The sequence below is a fragment of the Dama dama genome, chromosome X (genome assembly GCF_033118175.1).
Source record: "Dama dama isolate Ldn47 chromosome X, ASM3311817v1, whole genome shotgun sequence".
Classification (NCBI taxonomy): Eukaryota; Metazoa; Chordata; class Mammalia; order Artiodactyla; family Cervidae; genus Dama; species Dama dama.
In genome coordinates this window covers 101263240-101281498 of record NC_083714.1, presented here as the reverse complement: position 1 = coordinate 101281498, position 18259 = coordinate 101263240, and the positions used below count along the sequence as shown (strand labels likewise).

General features: G+C 37.3%; 1 protein-coding gene across 10 annotated transcripts in view; it reads left to right on the top strand.

Moving 5' to 3' along the window:
• HUWE1 (HECT, UBA and WWE domain containing E3 ubiquitin protein ligase 1) overlaps positions 1-18259 on the top strand; it is a 152846-nt gene that overhangs the window by 60846 nt on the left and 73741 nt on the right. For all 10 annotated transcript variants that reach the window (XM_061137923.1, XM_061137921.1, XM_061137929.1 and 7 more), the window contains 16 exons: positions 2391-2453; positions 4239-4316; positions 5329-5376; positions 5457-5525; positions 5951-6050; positions 7009-7109; positions 7284-7434; positions 7573-7700; positions 8240-8380; positions 8583-8688; positions 10581-10706; positions 11224-11325; positions 11779-11859; positions 16281-16387; positions 16906-17083; positions 17918-18009. In XM_061137923.1, coding sequence (XP_060993906.1) covers positions 2391-2453; positions 4239-4316; positions 5329-5376; positions 5457-5525; positions 5951-6050; positions 7009-7109; positions 7284-7434; positions 7573-7700; positions 8240-8380; positions 8583-8688; positions 10581-10706; positions 11224-11325; positions 11779-11859; positions 16281-16387; positions 16906-17083; positions 17918-18009 — 1671 coding nt within the window. The remainder of the gene's footprint in view (positions 1-2390; positions 2454-4238; positions 4317-5328; positions 5377-5456; positions 5526-5950; positions 6051-7008; positions 7110-7283; positions 7435-7572; positions 7701-8239; positions 8381-8582; positions 8689-10580; positions 10707-11223; positions 11326-11778; positions 11860-16280; positions 16388-16905; positions 17084-17917; positions 18010-18259) is intronic.

Here is an 18259-nt window from a genome sequence, read left to right as displayed (position 1 = left end):
GTGGAGGTGATGGAATTCCAATTGAGCTCTTTCAAATCCTAAAAAGAGATGCTGTGTTACAGTGCTACACTCAATATTCCAGCAAATTTGGAAAACTCAGCAGTGGCCACAGGACTGGAAAAGGTCAGTTTTCATTCCAATCCCAACGAATGTTCAAACTACCACACAATTGCACTCATCTCACATGCTTGCAAAGTAATGCTCAAAATTCTCCAAGCCAGGCTTTAACAGTACATGAACTGTGAACTTCCACATGTTCAAGCTGGATTTAGAAAAGGCAGAGAAACCAGAGATCAAATTGCCAACATCCATTGGATCATTGAAAAAGCAAGAGAGTTCCAGAAAAACATCTATTTCTGCTTTATTGACTATGCTAAATCCTTTGACTATATGGATCACAAGAAACTGTGGATAATTCTTCAAGAGATGGGAATACCAGACCTCCTGACCTGCCTCCTAAGAAATCTGTATGCAGGTCAAAAAGCAACAGTTAGAACCAGACATGGAACAACAGACTGGTTCCAAATCAGGAAGGGAGTATATCAAGGCTGTATATTGTCACCCTGCTTATTTAACTTACATGCAGAGTACATCATGAGAAACGCTGGGCTGGATGAAGCACAAGCTGGAATCAAGATTGCTGGGAGAAATATCAATAACCTTAGATATGCAGATGATACCACCTTTATGGCAGCAAGTGAAGAAGAACTAAAGAGCCACTTGATGAAAGTGAAAGAGGAGAGTGAAAATGCTGGCTTGAAACTCAGCATTCAGACTTCTAAGGTCATGGCATCCAGTCCCATCACTTCATGGCAAATAGATGGGGAAACAGTGAGAGACTTTATTTTCTTGTGCTCCAAAATCACTGCAGATGGTGACTGCAGCCATGAAATGAAAAGATGCTTGCTCCTTGGAAGAAAAGCTATGACCAATCTAGACAGCATATTAAAAAGCAAAGACATAACTTTGCCAACAAGGTCTGTCTAGTCAAAGCTATGGTGTTTCCAGTAGTCGTGTATGGATGTGAGAGTTGGACCATAAAAAAAGCTGAACGCTGAAGAATTGATGCTTTTGAACTGTTGTGTTGGAGAAGATTCTTGAGAGTCCCTTGGACTGCAAGGAGATCAAACCAGTCAAACCTAGAGGAAATCAATCCTGACTGTTCATTGGAAGGACTAATGCTGAAACTGAAACTCTAATACTTTGGCCACCTGATGCAAAGAACTGCCTCATTGGAAAAGACCCCGATGCTGGGAAAGATTGAAGGCAGGAGGAGAAGGGGACGATAGAGGATGAGATGGTTGAATGGCATCACTGACTCACTGGACATGAGTTTGAGTGAACTCCGGGAGCTGATGATGAACAGGGAAGCCTGGCGTGCTGCAGTCCATCGGGTCACAGAGTCAGACACAACTGAGCAACCGAACTGAACTGAACCAGAAAGTTTACAATTCTGGCTTAGCCTTCCCTTGCATAGAGCCTCATGTCAGCTAGAGATGGAGGAACTTAGTGCTTTTTCAGGTTTTTCTGAGAATGTGCCCAACCTTGGGCATACATGGCCTTCTAGATTTCCAGGAGTGTGTGGAAGTTTTCAAAGCCCTTATTCCCCCCAAATATCACACTCCTCAGCCTTTCTTTCCAAGCTTTTCTGTTTGTCTATTAATTATCCCAACTGTATGTACTTAGTCTTCAATGTTATCAACAAATGCCCATCCCCACCACTGGGAGAATTTTGAATTAGGCGAAAATGATAGATTACCTCAAATGCTGTTGAAAATGTAGGCTAATTTTTAAGCAAAATTGTATGGCTGAGTTTTTTTTTTTTTCTATTTGGAACTCAATAATATTGTACAGTTGAGCCATTCTCCCCCATTACTTAGGGGCTAGTACTTGTTGATGAATTTTTTAGACGTTGTCATGGCAGAGTACGATAATATTAAGCAATGCAGGATCTTCTACTTTGCACTTTGGCTCATGTCAAAAAGTAAGAAACTGAAGAGCATGTGATTTCATTCACCCTATGAGAGAGGTGATCAGGCTGAGCCTGGAAAGGCTGGTACAGTACTGAAGATCCAATTGGTCAAGACTGACCTTTCAGCAAGCATGACTGCAGGCATATCAAATGCATTTACTTGCGAGAGCTTCTTATATTCTTCCCAGTACCATCCTCACAGAACAATGAAATTGGTCTCATTGGAGAAATCACCTTTAGGCAGACCATTTTGCCTTGAGTCTTAAGCTCTTGCTTCTATTTGCTCCCTCTTTTTGCTTGATTTTAATGTTGGATGTCTTTTCAACACTGTGTTCCAAGCAGCAACATACTCTTAAATACTTTATACACAAAGCTACCTTAAGCACTGTTTTAATACTGTCTTTTTTCCTTTTCCAAGAGCTGGGGTGGTAAGGAAAATGGCTTTGGACTAGCAGAATGTTGCAGAGACTTGCATATGATGGTAAGTAACTCTGAGATTTGAGTATCTTTTGACAGAACTTGTGTGATCTCTTTTTGAGCCTTACTTTGCAGTATATATATGGCATTTAAAGTTGTCACTTCACATCAGGATTTTGAGGAACCTGAGATCAGTTGAGACATAGCATACCTTTTCTAGAAGTGCTTGAGTCCTTAATGGGCTGGTGGTAGCTGAAGAATCTCAGAAACACAGTATATGATCCTATGATCTCTTGAATAAGAAACTGCTTTTGTTGAGTCATCTTGAAAGTGATGAAAAATCCCAGAAATTACACTTCCTTGCATTTTCTCACTGGAACTACAGAACTCTGGGTACTCTGGCATGATTGTAATAATGACTGCTTGGGAAACAGGTCTCCCATTTTGGTTATTGAGAACTTGCAATGTTTTGTGTGCTTTCCATGTTTACCCCTCATGCCTGTCCTGCTCATACTTTAAGCTATGTTTAGATTATGAACTCAAGCCATCCTGCCCTCTGCTTTGATACGTTGCTATAGAACCACAAAGCACAATTGAATTACTATAATACGATTCCACACCAAGAAGCAGCTATATTTTCCAACACATATACTGCTTCTTTTGTTAGCTTGTCATGTATAGGACAAACGGATGCAATGAAATTTAGTGTAATTATCTTAGCAAGCCTTTTCCCCCCAGGAGAATGGTTCTTTTTCTGGTCACAGAAAACTATAAATAGAACAAATTACTTTTCCACGTTAGCTGGTATGCTTTCTTTATATTAGTGAATATTAGGTAATATGGGAGATGAGTGTTATCTGTTTTAATAATTAAAGCTGTGTAAATTTTAAAGGGTATTCAGTTTGGAATTCTAAGAAAACTATTTTTCATCTTAAAGTTTAGTTGATTAATTCTGAGGCTCCTTGTGTATATCAAGCTTGTTCTTGGCCACTTGAGCAAAACAGTATGATACACTACTAGGTTTGTATGGTGTCTGTTACCATGTTCATCTTGACTTATATTAAGAAATCATCCACCCTTTTATTTATTGATATTTGGCATGTCATGGGACTTTGAAAATTTTGTGTACTTTAAAAGAAAGTAGTACATGTTTTAAAACTTCTAAGAATACAAAGGGGTATATAATAATTCTCTACCCCCAGAAGCAACCACTGCTACTGGTTTCTTTCAAAGACACACTTTAATGGGCGTGGTGTTGCAGTCTTATTTGTCATGTGGCTTTTCTAGAGTTAAGTAACATTTGTTGTCAGGGTCTGGTTTATATTGACTTGGTATCTGCCTGTGCAGAAAAGCAATTGGATATCATGAGAAATTATACAGGATGGTATGGAAAAATGCATTTAAAGAATTACAAAGATATGCCCATGAGGCAGAGTTTGAATAAAATATTTCAAAAGGTGATGATATTAACTAAGATTTCCATAAGAATGTTCTTTTCCATTCTCAAATAGTACCTTGACCCTTGTGTTTGTCCTTCACCCTTGAATTCTTATTCATTATTGGGACAGGCTTGCCTCTCTCTTCCGTCTTGAGAATAGCTGCAGTCAAAATTGATCTCTTGAAAGAAAGAAAATCAGTAAGGAATATGAAAGCTTTTGGAGCTGTGGGCTCCACTGTCCTGATTTTGTGTTACAAGACATCTGAGCTTTGTTAAAACAAGGAATGCAGGCACTGTAGCTGCTGATGACACTGCTGATTCTGCTGTCACACCGAGTTGGACAAGTAGCTAAGACTGAGGGAAGATTTGGGAGAAGATGGTATCTGATTCTTTCCTGTGCTTTTTACACAGAAATACCCACCCAGTGCCACCACACTACACTTTGAATTCTATGCAGACCCTGGGGCTGAGGTCAAAATCGAGAAAAGGGTGAGTCTCATTCACACTTTTTCTAATAGAGTCAATGATCTGTATCTGTGGTTGACTTTCTAGGACTCCTCAGTAAAATTAGAGAATGATGTTGAGATACATTGCACCCTCCCAAGATAAAAATATCCAGCCGCTTCTCAGGAGTAAGTGTTCATTGTTTGCCCAGCTGATAGGTTTGAATCTTACTTACGGTGGAACTGTCAAAAGACAGGACTCTGTTTATAAGGCAGTGTTAGGACTGGTATATTTTTCTTGTCTCAGTTGAGAATTCCACCATTTAGTATTGGGTTGGCCAAAAAGTTCTTCTGGTTTTCGGAAAAACCGAGACAAAATTTTTGCCCAACCCAATATGATAGTCTTGACAGTGATTGGTTCAACTTTCTCTGCTCAAGCCAGCCTGCATGAAGTCTGTGTATTGCTTACAGGGCCCTGCTTCAATTATCTGGTCATTTCATATATTCTTTGAGGAGATAGCAAAATTCACTTTGGTTTAGAAGTGGTCTAATAAATAAGATCTTTTCTTCCTTCTATTTAAAATATATGCTCAGTCGCTCAGTTGTGTCTGACTCTTAGTGACCCCATGGACTGCAGCCTACCAGGCTTCTCTGTCCATGGGATTTTCCAGGCAAGAGTACTGGAGTGGGTTGCCACTGCCTTCTCCATGCATATTTAGAGAGAACCCGTTTTCATGGATTCAGTCTTTGCTGTGAATACGAAGGCTGTGTGTATTAAATAAAGTTTAAAAGGGATAAAGAAGAATATGAAATGTATCTGGCTATGTACATTATTTTTAATCTGGTTTCAAAGAAGGTTTGTGGAGAATGTATAACATGAGCATTTGGGGGATTCTAAAGAACAAAGTTCTAAAGAACTTTGATTTTTGAGAGCTTACAGTTGAGTCTTCTATGTAGGGTGACATCTTGTTTTTCAGATAGCTCTTGGCAGTCCTATGGCATGGGGAAGCTAAGGTATACAGTGACTCCTAACAACTCTCTTATCTTTCTAATTTCAGACATCTAGTAACACACTACATTATATTCACATAGAGCAACTTGACAAGGTAAGAGGAATATTTGACTATTGGTTAGTTCTAACATTTAGTTCACTTTTTGTTCCTAACTATCTTTTTTCCTAATGTAGATTTCAGAAAGCCCTTCTGAAATAATGGAGTCTCTTACCAAAATGTACAGCATTCCTAAGGATAAGCAGGTATGATATGTCTTATAAATATCTAAATAATATCCATATAGATCAGACTATTGTGCTGGAGTAGGGAGCTAGCATAGCAGAAAGAATGGAATCAGACCATGTTCAAATTAGCCTCTGTGTGCCTTAGTTTCCTCATCTTTTATGAGGGCAACACTTATTGGCTTCCTAGGTCCTGATGAAGTTTGAGGAAAACAGAAGCAGCTTTATTCACCATGAATATCTAAGAGGTGGTAGCTTAACACTTGGCTACCAAAGGAGAAAACATTTAGTTGTGTTATATTTTTTCTGCTCATTGTAATGGTGATCAGATATTTAACTTGATTAATAATCAGAACTCTTGCCAAATGAGTAAGACTTAGCCCTCCCTCGGAAAGTATAGTCACCTTTTCCATTGGTTTCCTAATTTAGGTCTTATGTCTCTACAGATGCTGTTATTTACACACATACGGCTAGCCCATGGCTTTTCTAATCACAGGAAGCGATTGCAAGCTGTTCAGGCCAGGCTACATGCAATATCTATATTAGGTAAGAGAATAACACGTTATAGGTCCTGGTTAGACAGTTTAGACTTGATTTCCTTTGAACTTCATCTGTCTTTGTTGCTATGGGCTTATGGTAGTTACCTAGGTGGCAAGTTAAATTGTAGTCAAATTGCCAGCATTTCTAGTGTTCACTGTATTCATCATTCTTGGGCTCCTTAATGTTGGATCAGAAAGAGGATATGTATGATTCACACATCACATAGGTTTAGTGGGTGTTTTTTGTTTTGTTTTTTTATAAGTGTTCAGATAGTCATCTTCCCTTAGACCCTATTTTTCCTCTTGGCAGTTCATCTTTCTCTTTTTGGGAGTTTTGAAATGAATTTTGAAATTGATTAAATAATACTGTGCATTTTACTTTTTCTTGTAGAGTGGTATAGTGGAAATCGCACTGGTTTTAGAGTCAGTCCTGGGCTTTCACCCTGACTTTGTAGATTATTAGACACCTGTTTATCCTTTTGGCCTCACTTTCCTGATTTAATGTTGGAACAGTATGTATTTTATAAGCTGATCTGAGCATTAAATGAAAAAACCGATAAAGTACTCTTCAAGTTTTACTGCAGTGTCATACAAGTTTCTGATTTGGTCTGCAGTAGTCCATAAATTCTGTTCTTTATAGTTTGTGTAAGTTTCCAGTGTAAAACAGAAACATATGAGTTATCAAGTAGTGATATTATAAAGAATTAATTCTTCTCTTTTTATTCTTAAATTTCTGAAAATCCTTGCTCAAGACAATTGATACCATTAATAGGAGAATCAGTTTGGTGGGTGTTTGGGACTTATAACTATATTTGATCCAATCTTCTAGAATTCAATGATTTTGTCCTCCAGTGCTGGTAGGAAGGGAGTCCTTCCCCAGAACCAGTAGATACCAGAAGGTCTGTCATTGGGCAGTGGCTTGACCACTGCCTTCTTGCCTAAAGTGTTTATTTCTCCTTTTGCAGTGTATTCCAATGCCTTGCAGGAGTCAGCAAACAGTATCTTGTATAATGGGTTGATAGAGGAGTTGGTAGATGTCCTTCAGATAACAGATAAGCAGCTTATGGTAAGTATCTATTAGATTCTTTACAAGCTGAGCCACCAGGGAAATCCCAAGAATACTGGAGTGGGTAACCTATCCCTTCTCCAGTGGATCTTCGACCCAGAAATCAAACCAAGGTCTCCTGCATTGCAGGTGGGTTCTTTACCAACTGAGCTACTTTACTTTCTGTTTTCATAGGAGATTAAAGCTGCTTCTTTACGAACGTTAACATCAATTGTCCACTTGGAGAGAACTCCCAAACTCAGCAGTATTATTGACTGTACTGGAACTGCCTCCTACCATGGATTTTTGCCTGTACTTGTGCGAAACTGTATCCAGGCCATGATTGGTAAGTTTTTGTGGTTATTATCCTGGGCACCTAAAGGAACCCTACCCCCTGCTTTGTCTGCCTTTGTTTAACATCCTGCCAACTTAACACCAAATTCTGAACTTGCTCTTTCTCTTCCTCTCTCAACTTCCCTTGTAGACCCTTCCATGGATCCATACCCTCACCAGTTTGCCACTGCTCTCTTCTCTTTTTTATACCATCTGGCCAGCTATGATGCTGGTGGCGAAGCCTTGGTCTCCTGTGGAATGATGGAAGCCTTATTGAAGGTGCTCTACTTACTTTTTTTAAATAAGTACATTTGGGAGGAAATTAACTAAGTTTGAAGTGGTTTACAGTGAGGATAGTTAGCATAAGAAAGCTTACCCAGAAAATGTTTTGCTTGATGCTCAAGTTTGGCCTTCTAGTTTTCTCATTAACAACTTTTAAGATCAGCTATTTCCATTATTAAGAATTGATCATAGTCCAGCATGGTATAATAGGAGGCCCTGGGTACTAATTAAGATATTGCCACATCCCCTCCTGACCTTAAGCATGATAGGTTTTGCCATGTGCTAGGCCCCAGGCACCAGCTCTTTTCTCCCTGAATATTTTATTTAATCCTGAAAGGTAATTTATGTCCCTATTACCTCAGGCAGTTGAGTCTCAGAAGTGATAGAGCTGTCATTTGGCAAGCACCAAAAATCAAACATATATTTTTTCCTGCTGTACCTTGGTGCCTCCCTGAGACCCTAGACTGCATGTTTCCAAAAGAATACATTATTACAGCTTTCATTTGATTGGTTTTACTTTTTTCTTTCCCTGATAGGTCATAAAGTTTCTTGGTGATGAACAGGACCAGATAACATTTGTCACCAGAGCTGTCAGAGTGGTTGACCTTATCACCAACCTGGACATGGCAGCTTTTCAATCCCATAGTGGACTTTCTATCTTCATTTATAGACTTGAGGTATATGAGGAGTACTTTGCATATACTTAGATGTAGTGATTGCTATGCCTAGAAACTAATGTAATAACCCTAAAGAGCCATGTTATCCCTTTTTTGTTTTTAGAAACCATTTCTGTAATCTGCCTGTGACACTCTTTTGTTATAATTTTTTAATCTCTATTATATATGTAGGATTATCTTACTATTTCCCCCTTGATCATAGCATGAAGTTGATTTGTGCCGAAAAGAATGCCCTTTTGTGATCAAGCCAAAGATCCAGAGACCCAGTACTGCACAAGAAGGAGAAGAAATGGAAACTGATATGGATGGTAATTAATAATTACTATTAGTATTGGTTCATTATTGATTCAGTATCTTCTTATTCCCACTAAAGTGTAAGCTCCATGAGATCACGATACTGTTTTGTTCACTGGTATAATCTTCAATAGTGCCTGATATGTATATCATAGGTGTTTAAATATTTATTATGAAAAGATAAGGAGAATATAGACACTAAAATGGGACCCTGTGAAATTATCTGGCTGTTCTGAGAAGGGGGAGGTGGAAAAGTTGTTGGGTAGGGAACAACTTTTAAATCATAAAATCTGAAAGAAGACCAAGTATTCTTAATCTTAGTGTAAATCAGATTATGTCCTTTTTAAAAACTTCCCCTGGTGCATAGTTCTTAGTCATAGTACCCAAAATAAAAAATTGTTTCACCAAAAAAAAAAAATTGTTTCACAGCTATCCTACCAGCTTTCTTAGTATTTAATCTTGTCTTCATGACCCAGGATGTCATTACATATGTCTGTAACAATGCTAATAATAATGATATTAAATTTTTTATAATGGTTTTCATTCTTGACACTAAATATCCATAAGTTTTCATTCCTTTTTTTCCCCCCAAACACAATTAACTATGTGCATGTTGTCCCTAGAGGGCCCTTTACCCAATTTCTATCTCTAGTCTGCAATGGGGAACTTGGCATTTAAGGTAATGGGTGTGGTCATGTGTTGATTAAAATGTGACATCTCCAAAATGTTGTGGTATAGAAGATGATTTAAAGACTCTGTTCACAATAAATCAGTGGTTGCCAAACATAAGAAACCATAAGAATAGGAATAAATTAAAGTGCTTGCTAGAGATTTAGTGTAATGCTTAATTTAGTAAGTTTAAAAGTGAAGACTAGGAAATCTACATTTTTAACAACTAATTCTGGTGTTACGATGTACCTATAGAGAAAATTCACTGAAAATCAGATTACAGAACCGTGAGTTTATGTCCTGTATGTCTGTATATGTATTTAAAAGATTGGAAGAAAATATTTCAAAATGTAAGCAGTGGTTTATCACTAATGGAGCTTTTTATTGTATTTTATATGCTGTAAGAAGTAATTTTGTATCTTGTACTTGATTGATTAAAATTATTCAAGTGTAAAAGTAGAAATGATAACTCACTTCCCAGCCACCATAGCTATTTTAGTGTAGTTCTTTTCAGTCTTTTATCCATATTCAAATATATGTTGATAAGTATATAGTTTTATAAAACAAGAAGATGAGAACATTAACATAGCAGTGTTCATTCAATGCATCATAGTCATCCTTCCATATCAGTCTTTATGCTTCTTATATTTAAGTCACCCTCCAAAAAAACTGTACCTACTACCCACCAGTGGTAAAGAAATTACATATTTACCACCTTGTTCCCTTCCAAATTTGATGGGTGAGAAATATTGAAGGACTTCTTTTGTAGGGCTATTTTTAATTTGCATATCTTGACTAACTAGTGATATTAAATACCTTTCTAGTCTTTGTGGACAGGTACAGTTGACCCTTGAACAGCACAGGTTTGAACTTCATGGGTCCCCTTATAAGTGGATTTTTTCAGTGAATATATTATCTGTATAGTACTACAGACACTATATACAGATACTGTACACAATTAATTGATTGACTCCATGGATTTGGAACCTCAGGTATGTTGGACTGACTGTAAAGTTATATGCAGATTTTTGACTATTTGAAGGGTCAGGGCCCCTAACCTTCGTGAAGTTTAAGGGTCAATTGTGTTTTCATTTCAGTTTCAGTATTTTAATCCTTCTCCATTTTGATTCATCTCGCTGTAAAGAAAAAAATGTTCTCAAATAACTTTTCTTTGGTGGTCTGTTTTATTCTAATTTCTCTTTTTTTTTTAATTTCTTTATCATAACTTTTACTTCAGTTACAGATGTGACTATGGAAAGTAGTCCCAGCTCATCCATCTCTATGGAGCACCGGCTGGATGTTGAATTAAGGGCATCAAGTTCTAGCAGCACTGGCATCTCCTCTGGCCCTGGCCCTCGTCCTGGTGTGTAGACATATAGAGACACAACCAATCACAGTGATTAAAATACTAAGCTAGTGAAGCATGGTCCTTTGGGGGAGCTTAAGCAGTACATTTGGAGGTTTGCTTCTTATGACTATGACTGTTACTTTGCATTCTGGTGTTCATTTTCTCGTAATTAATACTTACTTCATAGTATTATATTTTTTCAACTCTTCACGTATTGATTATTTTATCAACACATCCATGTTTGAGGGCAGATAATATTCAAAATGGGAAACAAGTATTAGAGTTAATCTTTTTACTTTGTGATTTTTCTCCTTAATACTTTAGACTTCTAGTATAATTTTGTGTGGTCCTTGGTGATTTATTTTTTCTCATTTTAAAGCTTAGGTAAATGTTCTTCCCAGCATCCAGAGATTTCACTTCGAATGTCTGCTAGTATTGGTATAGTGTATATAGATCTCCTAAAAATTTGTTTTATGTACCTGCTGATTGTACATAATGGTGAACCAGTATAATCCTCTTTCTCCCTTGCCAGGAGTCCAGTGTATTCCACAACGAGCCGCACTTCTCAAATCCATGTTGAATTTCCTCAAGAAGGCCATTCAAGATCCTGCTTTCTCAGATGGCATACGACATGGTATTGGATGCTAGATAATTTCTAGAAGGATGTTTGACTCTCTCAAGGATTGGTCCTTTTCATACTTTGTAGGAAAAGGACATGCCATTTTGAATAGCTTTTAGTTCTTTAGTGTTACTTTTCCTGGACCTAAGGATTGTTCAACTATTTTAATAGTGATTCATCTATTTTTTTCCTTTTCCAGCTTTTAGATGTGTTCACTTCCAGTCTGCTACCCCACTCTGTCTCTCCGTCTCTGTATTCTTTTATTCTTTGATCTACTGTTAAAAGGTTATTGCATAGACAAAGAATAAATAATAAAATATTAGGAGGAGACAAGTGGATACCATTAAGGAATCAAAATAGACTTTGTTTACTACTGTGTGGTATATGTAATGTATTGATCCATCATCTCCACCCATCAAACTACTACTGGACTGATCATGTTCTTCTTGATATTTTCTTTTCTCTTAGTGATGGATGGTTCTCTGCCTACCTCCCTGAAACACATCATCAGCAATGCAGAATACTATGGCCCATCACTCTTTCTCCTAGGTAACTGGAGTTGAACTTGTTTAGACCAAGCTGGAATAACCTGGCAGTGTTCTTTGTATATGTTTTATATCCTTGCAGAATATTTGTCCACTGTATGATTTTGTATCTTTCTAGTTGGTGATGAAATAGAGAAAGATCAGAGTTCCTTATCAAATAATTATCCATTTGCAATGTATTGTGTCAGGCAAACATGATAACCATTACACTACAGAAACCTTTTCTTCAGTGTATTGCAATCAGTAATACTATTGTACACTTAGCTTTTTGTGCTACACTTAAACACTGCAGGTATAATAAGAAACATGTCTTTATTCAGTGGTTAACCCTTGCAGGCTCAGTCACTTCAGTCATGTCTGACTCTTGGCAACTCTATGGACTGTAGCCTGCCAGGCTTCTCTGTCCATGGGATTCTCCAGGCAAGAGTACTGGAGTGGTTGCCATGCCCTCCTTTATGGGATATTCCAGACACAGGGATCAAACCTGTGTCTCCTGCACTGCAAGCAGATTCTTTGCCGCTGAGCCACCAGGGAAGCCCCTGGTTTTTAGCCCCTAACCTTGGTCTAAAAAGCCCAATCAGAATGTTTTCCATTCTCAGAATTGAATGTCAAACCTGTAAGCTGTAGTAAAGAAAATTGTTTCTTACATATTCAGGACAATAAACGAGATATATATGCTTCTAGAATTCCCCTTAAAACTGTAAAGGGATTTAGTGGGAGGTGTAGAAATAGAGAATGCTTCCTGGTACCAGTAGCATGCATATTTTAATACTCCAGAGTGTCTGGAGGGAGTAGTTCTAGCTACTACGGGCTCAGATACTTAATTCCCTCACCAAAGCAATATAGGGGTTTTGTATATTAACTTTGTATCCTGTTACTTTGCTAAATTAGTAGTTCATAATTGTTGATCTCTTAAGATATTCTATAAAGTCATCATCTACAAATGATTTTATGTTTATAATCTTTATGCTTTATTTTACTTTTTGTTCCTGACCTCAGGGGAAAGCATTCAGTCAGTATTTCACCATTAAGTTTGAGGTTTGCTTTAAAACAAAGTTTGAGGTCAGCAGAAGATTTTGTGTTGAATGTTTTGCTCCTCTTAATCAGATTGAGGGAGTGTTCCCTTGTGTTACAGCAACTCCATTTTGACGTGGAGAGACTCCTCCCAAGGTTAGTTTCAGATGGAAAAACTTCTGACAGTAGTTTGGTATGATCAAAGAAAGATTTGTTACTCAGTTGGAGAAGTCCCAGGTAACGGGGCAGGGAAGGATGGCTCTCTCTTTGGGAGAAATCCCCCAAACAGAAAAGCAAATGCACAAGCCTTTATTTATAAAGGGGAAGTTTAAAAGAAGCGGCAAGAAGATACTTGTTCTTGTGGTCAGGAGTGCGGAGCAGGTGAGCCCTCTCAGGATAATGCAGGAAGCATAAAAACAGAATTCCTTCTTTAAAGTCTTAATTCGTCCCTGGCATTTAAATTAGCATAACAACCTGACAGGTTCCCTGTAAATAAACTTGTACTTGAGAGGGATGAAATTTGCAAATCCAACCCAAAATAATTAGTTCAACAATTATTAACTCCATAAATGATAGTGTAGAGCCTTTCACCCCAGGCAGGAGATGGCCAGGGAAAGAAGTTAATGGGCGACTGAGAATCTCTTGGAGTATTTTAGTAATATCATTAGCTGTTTTGGTTTGTTGTATTTGTTGAACTATCTTTCCTATTCTATTAACCCGCATGCAGCAGGAGTCCCCTTTTAAGGTACAAGCTGCACTTTGAAATACCAATAGGTAGTTTAATGCTTACCTGTTATCATAGCAAGTAGATTGCTTTGTCCCTCATTAAGGGCTTCTAAGACCTGAGCTGTTCGGTTTATGTAGTTGGCCAGGAGTTGGGCAGTTACCTGTGTAGCCTCTAGAAGATGAATCTGTCACAGAATGAAGACGCCTAAACTTCTGTCTGTAACACCAAAGATGGTGATGAGGCCCAGTATAAAAGGTAAAAAGATGTCCCACTGGTATTTGATGTCTCCCTTCTGTAGCCAGTTGGTGGAATACTAGGAAGAACCTGAAGGGGAAGTAAGTGAGGAAGCAGTTGGTGAGGTTGTAATGTCCTGCTGCTGTCCATGCTGAAACCCACTAAGTAAAGACTGCCTCCTCCCAAATTCTACCTCTGGCTTTTCTGGCACTCTTTTATGCCCAACTATGTCCCCTTTAACTTCCTCAACTGCCCTTTCTTCTCTCTCATCTCCTGTTTTAGCTTTGCCACAGTTTAATCTGTTCAAGTCTGCATATGCCCTGTTCTTAGCCTACCATAAGATCTCATGTCACAACTTTCTGAGAGAATTTCTCTGTATGCTCTTTTAAGATGCCTGTTGTATTATCAAATCTTTAGTTTTTTTTAACAGGTGTTTTTGATAGCCAGCTATTACCTTATTTTTAAGAGACCATTTGTCTTGGATTGTTGCTATTTTATGGGCTTGTGGATTCTAGAATTTGCTTTTAAAGAGTTATCTAAATTCTTTTAAGAGTTAGTTGCTTAGTTCCATCTGAAGCTGATTGGTTTTTCTGTGTTCATTCTAATTCTTAATCATCTATTAATTTTAAAGGAGTATTTAAACTGTCCCCCTTGCACAGTAGCATTGTGATGCAGCATTACAGTTAGACCTCCTCAAGATAACAGACTTGATGATAGGACACTAATTTTAGTTTATGAATACTCAGTTTTAATAGCTCCTTAGAATCTGAATTCTAAGGAATTTGTACAAATGAATGTCTATTGAAGAGGCTTTCATATACCAATAGAAACCCAAAAAAGGACTTATTTCCATAAGTTTATATAGCTCATCAGAAATAGCAAAGGCCATTCATAACTCTTGGTCCCAGTAATTGTCATGTATCTGCCATTTCATTAGTATTTGATGAGAGGAGTTCTGTTCACTGTCTTGAACTGAAAATCCTCTGCTTTCTTTTAGATCTTAGGTATCAGCAATTATGAGTTTGTTTTATACATGGCTTATGGATATTGTATATGCATGTACCTTCCTTGTTAAGTTTTAAAAGCAAACTTTTAAAAAAAATCTCATGTGTTAGAAAGCCTTGTTTTAATTGTTCCTAAAGATTTAATAACATGTCTAGAATCGGCTTGATTGGCTTGATTCCTTTCTGTTACCTGGTAGTATTTTTTATTTTAAAAATTCTTGTAATAGTCTAATCTGTCATTTCTTGAGAGTTGATTTTTATGACATCTTATAAAAGCACTGCACTTCATCATGCACTTCACATAGTTTATAAAATGTTATTTGTTCTGAATCCAGTTATGTCTTTTTTCATTGCTGATATATATTACTCTTTATTAGATTTTCCTTAAGTTTGTAAACTTTTTTCAGTCCTTCCTGAAGACTGGTTATTGGTTTTAATTATTTGTGCTTTTTGCTTGTAGTTTCACTAAATTCTGCTTTTTTTGTTACTAAGTATTTTTTCTAGCTTCTCTTTTGGCTACTTTTTAATGAATGCAATAATGCTATACTGTTTCCTCTTGCATAGACTTTTTGCCAAATTCTAGAATCATTAATAGAAGTCTTAGGGCACATTTCTCAATATTGTCAAAAATTGGTCCGATTAATACCCAAGGACTCTTAACATTCCTGGTATTTTTAAATTGCCGAAAGGGCTTTTTAGAAGATATTTTGTCCATTTTCATCTGTAAATTTACATTCATTTTAACCCAGCAAACTCACAACCGCATCATACATTTGTTTCCTGCATAAACATACAAAAAAGAGTTTATTTTTAAATTTATCAATTTTTCCCACTATGGACTGGTTTGTATACAGGGTGGTACATGTATATAGTGGAATGGTATACAGCCATTCAAATTGAATGAGTTGTAGTGAAATGGGAAAGATAAAGGAGATTATATCATGTGTATTACAATTGAAAAATGAAGTTAACCTCATTCTTTTAAAAATTAAAATTTCAGTTTTTAGTCATATATTTTTTCTTAAATGTTGTATATTTAAGGTGTACAACACAATTTGATATATATAGTGAAATAATTTCTACAGTTAAGCATTATCTCCTCACATAGTTTCCTTTTTTTGTGTGATGAGAGAATCTGAAATCTGCTCTCTTAGCATATTTATACTACTCAATACAATATTATTAACTATATATAATTGTCATACCTATACATTGCTCCATACAAATCTTAAAAGATTAATCACTAAATTCCTAATAGTGATCAGTCTCTGATGAGCAGTATCAAGAACTTTTACTTCATACTAATTGTATACATTTAAATGTTGTACATTGAGTTCTGGGATTTTTTTATGTATGCTGCTGTTACTTTGGTTTGAACCTTTGAAATTTTGCTTTTAATACTTGTGAAGAATCTCTCAGTTTCTTATATTTCTCGTCTCTTTTTAGCTACTGAAGTGGTGACTGTGTTTGTATTTCAAGAACCATCATTGCTTTCCTCACTCCAGGACAATGGATTGACAGATGTCATGCTACATGCACTGCTTATCAAAGACGTGAGTCTTTCCTGCTGCTCTGTAAAGAATTCTCAGTGCATAACCCCTTTCTATAAAATACACACACACACCAAAAGCAGTCTTATGGCATGAAAATTCTCTCTTCTATACGTAGTATTGAAACTATTGGAGGATGAGGGGAAGGGATAGTTAGGGAGTATGGGAATGACATGTACACACTTGCTGTAGTTTAAATGGATAACGAATAAGGATCTACTATATAACAGGGAAATCTGCTCAATATTATGGAACAACCTAAATGGGAAAAGAAATCTGATAAAGAATAGATACATGTGTATGTATAACTGAATCACTTTGCTGTGCACCTGAAACTCACAACATTGTTAATCAACTATACTCCAATATAAAATAAAAAGTATTTTAAAAAGAAAAGAAACTATTGGGGTCTGGTTATCAAGATTCTTTTTATCTCTCTGTGCAGTACCCCTGGCCAATGTTTTCCCAAGTCTGCCTGGACTCTTCTAAATGTCTTCAAGCTCACTTTATCTTCTCTCTAGGTTCCTGCTACCCGTGAAGTCCTTGGCTCCCTCCCAAATGTATTCAGTGCACTCTGCTTGAATGCCCGAGGTCTGCAGTCATTTGTACAGTGTCAGCCTTTTGAACGTCTCTTCAAAGTTCTCCTGTCTCCAGATTACCTCCCAGCCATGCGGAGGAGGAGGAGTTCTGATCCTCTAGGTAATTCATGAGAATTTACTTACAGTAAATAATTGGTTTGCTGTTGTGCCAAGATTGAGGTGATTTCCAAGCCACCAATTGGCAAGGAAATTGTTTCTTCCTTGATCTCACTTCATGTCTCTGGCTAGGTGTGTGTTTATTGGGAATTATCGCCATACATTCTATTGGAGGTAGAAAAGAATATTTCATCCTTTACCTGTGTTCATAATATTTCCTTACTTCTCAGCAGTTCACTGTTATATGTACTGTTACAGTGCTGTTGAGGAATAGATATTAGAAAACCAGCAGTAGATTTTCAGGTCTACCATCTAGTCTTCACCAACAGGAGATCCTGGTAATTTTCTTTTCTAATATCGAAGTCCCTAAGATAGTCACAAATGAATAGATTTCCTTCTCAGTGTATTTGAGACCAGATCACTGAGGCATAGCAATAAGGTAGAGTTTCAGAAGGAACCCAGTTTTCAAAAATGTGCTTTGTCACCACTGTAGCATTTTAGCCATTATCATTCTTTATCAGGGCAGTCAGGGTTAACGGTTTATGCTCCTTTCTTTTCTCACGCTCTCTTCACTCTTCAGTACTAACTCAGACCTTGACTGAGAGTACTAGAGTATAATGTAGCACACATGGTTACTTTTAAATGTGTTTACTAGACTGCTGTCCAGTGATTTGGTTGTAGAAGTTGGTATGATTTCACTCGAGAAAGCATGACATTAGAAAATCAACAACCACCAACTCAATTTCTCCTTTCCTCCTTAAATTGACACCAAAAAAAAAAAAAAAAATAGTTCAAGCTCTGTTTTCTACAGCCTAACAGTTTCATTTTTGGCTTTAAGGGGATACTGCCTCCAACCTAGGAAGTGCTGTAGATGAACTCATGAGACATCAGCCTACCCTCAAAACAGATGCAACAACTGCGATCATCAAGGTGGGAAGTGATACGGCCATGATCATGGGCATGAGAAAGCAGTGGAGTGGGAGTTTTTAGGAAAAGGCATGGTATATTGGAGGTCATTTGGATTCTTAGACTGTGCCTATAAGAGGATTATGTCTGCCTCATTTCCTCCAAGTCCTTCGGTTGGTCCTTTGTCCCTCCCCCCCAAAAAAGTCACTTAAGTATTGCATTCTTGTATAGGATATTAAGAAGTTGTTAAGGCTTAGCTTCTGTTTGTAAAAGC